A 3775-nucleotide genomic window follows, 5' to 3' on the forward strand; every position below is an offset into this window, starting at 1 on the left:
AACAAACAAGATGAGGACAAATATCTGTCAAATGTAAATAAGGTGAAGGTTAGTGACAGAAAAAGCATCCAGCCATAAATAAATTTGCTTCAATGAATTTTGTCTGACCCATACAAGCATGAAAAAGGGAACATTAAAATGACATTGGTAATGTTACATTCTGTCTTTGATAAAAAGAAATACCGCCAATTTGTAGTCTGTATCTTTAAACCTCTTTTTCCTTCAGGGTGAACTTTCTGGAGAAGCTTTCATCCAAATGAACTCTGAAGATTCAGCACACATCACAGGCATCAACAAACACAAAAAACCTATGATTTTTTCTAACAAGAAGCGTGTCATAGATGTCATTCAGTGCTCTGCAGACGACATGAACCTTGTCTTGGCCAACGGCGTCCCAACCATTCTTCCATCTCATCCCCCCATAATGCCACGTCCAATGTTTGCACCTCCACGTAAGACAAAGAACTTTCATACCATCTTTTGACTCTGCAGTATTTATTGATGTATAAAAGAGGCAGTTTCTGCTTTTGAATGTATTCAAAAATGGCCCTGGGTCTATTGTAGCAATAATAAGGATGGGGCACCCAGTGCCATAGACTAGGGAGCCATTCCTAAGGTATTTTTCGATGTTATTATTATGCATACTATACAATTGATCTGAAACAAGATAAAGTTAACACAAGGTATTCTCATAACAGTTTATGATCAATTTATGGTTCCATACCTTATTTTAGTATACTATCAGAATATTGTATTTACCTGTAGAGAATCATACATTTTCCCCTACAAAAACCACTTTGAAATATATTTCAATTAGTGTACAACAAAATATATAATAGATTTGCTATTTCCACAAAATGTCCTTATAGAATATGGGTGTCTTATATTCTGGCAAATGCAGTCCATTTCCAACATAGATGTGATATATTAGATATTTATAACCAAAGATGGTTGGAATCCTACACTATTACATCATGGGATAGCAACAGCACTGAAGACTTGCTTTTCATGTAACAATTATTTGTAGTCCCAGTATTCTATAGCTAACATTATTTTCCTTATATTTCCTCTCCCCAAAGCAGTGCTTCTCAACCATGGCCCACATAAAATTTTGTTGTTTAAAATTATGTGCAATAAACTGGTTATATTTCTACAGTACACAAAATGTTCTTAACAATTTTTTTTTATTTACATTATTTACATTTGACGGATATTTGTCCTCATCTTGTTTGTTGTAAACACAATGTTTTGGCTGATGTATCCTCCAGCCTTCATCAGGTGTCCTGAGGGATTTTCGAACCAGGGTTCTCATTCCTAAGGTATTTTTCTGATGTTATTATTATTATTATTATTATTATTATTCAGATCACTGCCTGGAATCGAACTTGGAATCTTGGGGTTAGTAGCCCGCGCTCTTAACCACTATGCCATATGCCTGTGGGCATATGAGTGTAGTGGTTAAGAGTGTGGGCTACTAACCCCATGGGCGTAGTGGTTAAGAACATGGGCTACTGACCCCAAGATTCCAAGTTTGATTCCAGGTTGTGACTTGAATAATAATAATAATAATAATGATAATAATAATAATAATAACAACAACAACAACAATATCGAAAAATACCTTAGGAATGAGAACCCAGGTTCGAAATTTCCCCAAGGCACCTGATGAAGGCTGGAGGGTATATCAGCCGAAACGTGTTAACAACAAACAAGATGAGGACAAATATCCGTCAAATGTAAATAATGTACAGAATTCTTCATCTCTCAAATATAAAACTGAATTTTTTTTTATACAATTTTTAATAATATTCAATTCTAAAAAAATATAATGGGAATTTTTTAAACGACTGGCTGTGAGGGTCCTTAGAGTAGAACAGGAATCAAATTGGTCCAAAGGCAAAAAATGGTTGAGAATCACTGCTCTAAAGGCTCTGGTTAGAAAGTCTTTTACAAACAATGTCTAAGATAACCATATTCTTCACTTACTTCCTCTTCATCCTTATAGTCTTGCCTTGAATTTTATCTCACTCCTGAACCATTATTTTTGTATGTTTTTCTTTTTCTAGATGGCACTTCTCTCATTCCAACACCAAATGCACTTACAGGAGTAATTCCTTACAGTCCTATTCCACAAACTGTACCTTCTTTTCCCCATCCAACTTTGGCACACTTGCCTCCACGACCTTCATATTACCCTCCTGTCTTTTACTGGTACCCAAGTCCACCCGTTTCCCCACAGACCTACTATGCTCAAAATGGTCCATCTGTTGTTGTAATGAGAGGGCTTCCCTATAACTCATCTGTCCAAGACATTGTCAACTTCTTCCAAGGGTTCCCTGAGGTAAGTGCCACTCGTTTCTAAAATGGCATGATTGTCTATTCCTTTACTATTTTCTATTCTGTAAAAGACTGCAATGTACAGGTTTGGCCAAAAGTCACCTGACAGTAAATCAAAACCATTTAATTCCAAGAACTGAATGAATTTAATAAAAGCATCTAAATATGAAACATCCTGGGAATTGTTCAAACTGAAGTCCTTCTTGAGAGACACCATTTTCCCATTAGAATCAATACGGAAATACAGGTAGTATTTATGGAATTTCGATTTACTGTCGGGTGACTTTTGGCCAACCCTGTATATCTACCCCCAATGTATACATGCACATTGCTAGAGAGGATGCATGGATTAATAGTTAGGGTATTTGGCTCACAATCATAAGGCTGTGAGTTCAATTCCCAGTGGTGTCTGTAAACAAGACACTTTATTTCATGTTCCAGTACACTCTGCTCACAGACATGAGCTGTACCTGTAATTCAAAGGGGCCAGCCTTGTCACATTCCGTATCAAGCTGACTCTCATTGAGAACTATGTTAAGGGTGAATGTGTGTGTGTGTGGAGTACTCAGCCACTTGCATGTTAATTTCATGAGCAGGCTCTTCCTTTGATTGGATCAACCGGACCCTTTATCGTTCTAACCAATGGGGTCCCAGTTAGATATTCACATACACTCAATGAGAAGTCCAATAAAATTCTGCTTCATTTTTATTTTCTATTTAAAAATTTTTTGCTTTTGTGGGGAAAATTCTACTAAAACAAACAAAAGTTTCTCAACAAAACTTACCCCTGGTGACCCCTGTTCCACTAAATCATATCTTTTGGGTAACTCCACTAATTATTTCTTCAGGGTGACCCCCACCCACTGCCAAATTATTTTTAATTGATGTTTGGTTTTTTTTTTTTTATTTCAATAAAATTATATATGTATGGCTGTTAATTAACTTACAAGGGAAGAAATGAACTAATCCTAATATCCAGGTGGTTTAATATTTCATTGGGATTAACCTAGGCTGATTAAGAACCTCAGTTGGTTTTAATCAGCCAACTTGGCATTGTTTTAGGAGCAAATATATTTTGTAAAATTTTTCACTCTGAGACAATTTTTTTTTAAATGTATAAAAAAAAAAAAAAAACAAGAGAAAGAAACCTGCTGGCTTGGTGAAGGATTGTAAAGTGTCTGAATTCTTCTTATTTCTTTTGTTTTCCAACCCTTAAAAATGTAACAGCTGTTTCTCTTTTAATTTTGGTTCTTGTAGCAGAGTTCGTCAAGAAACTCACAGGTACATGTCACACTTCTATTACAAATTGCTTGCTTTGCATGTTTCTTGGGTGTAGTGAAGCTTTTTTCTGTTCTTCAAAGTAGATTTTTGTCCATTCTAACATTTTTAAAGCAAAACAAAACAAAAGAAAATAATAATGATAAGGTAATCTTATTTT

The 3775-nt window shown here is 35.4% G+C and overlaps 1 protein-coding gene across 1 annotated transcript in view; it reads left to right on the forward strand.

The window, feature by feature from the left end:
• The window catches only part of LOC106879768 (epithelial splicing regulatory protein 1), a gene marked incomplete at its 3' end in the record, with an annotated part of 73853 nt that extends 70082 nt beyond the window's left edge, over positions 1 to 3771 (forward strand). The window contains exons 11-13 of the mRNA XM_014929464.2: positions 227 to 452; positions 2067 to 2341; positions 3595 to 3771. Of these exons, the coding sequence (XP_014784950.2) occupies positions 227 to 452; positions 2067 to 2341; positions 3595 to 3771 (678 nt within the window). The remainder of the gene's footprint in view (positions 1 to 226; positions 453 to 2066; positions 2342 to 3594) is intronic.
• Between the last annotated feature and the right edge of the window lie 4 nt (positions 3772 to 3775).

This window comes from Octopus bimaculoides, chromosome 3, assembly GCF_001194135.2.
Source record: "Octopus bimaculoides isolate UCB-OBI-ISO-001 chromosome 3, ASM119413v2, whole genome shotgun sequence".
NCBI classification, from domain to species: Eukaryota; Metazoa; Mollusca; class Cephalopoda; order Octopoda; family Octopodidae; genus Octopus; species Octopus bimaculoides.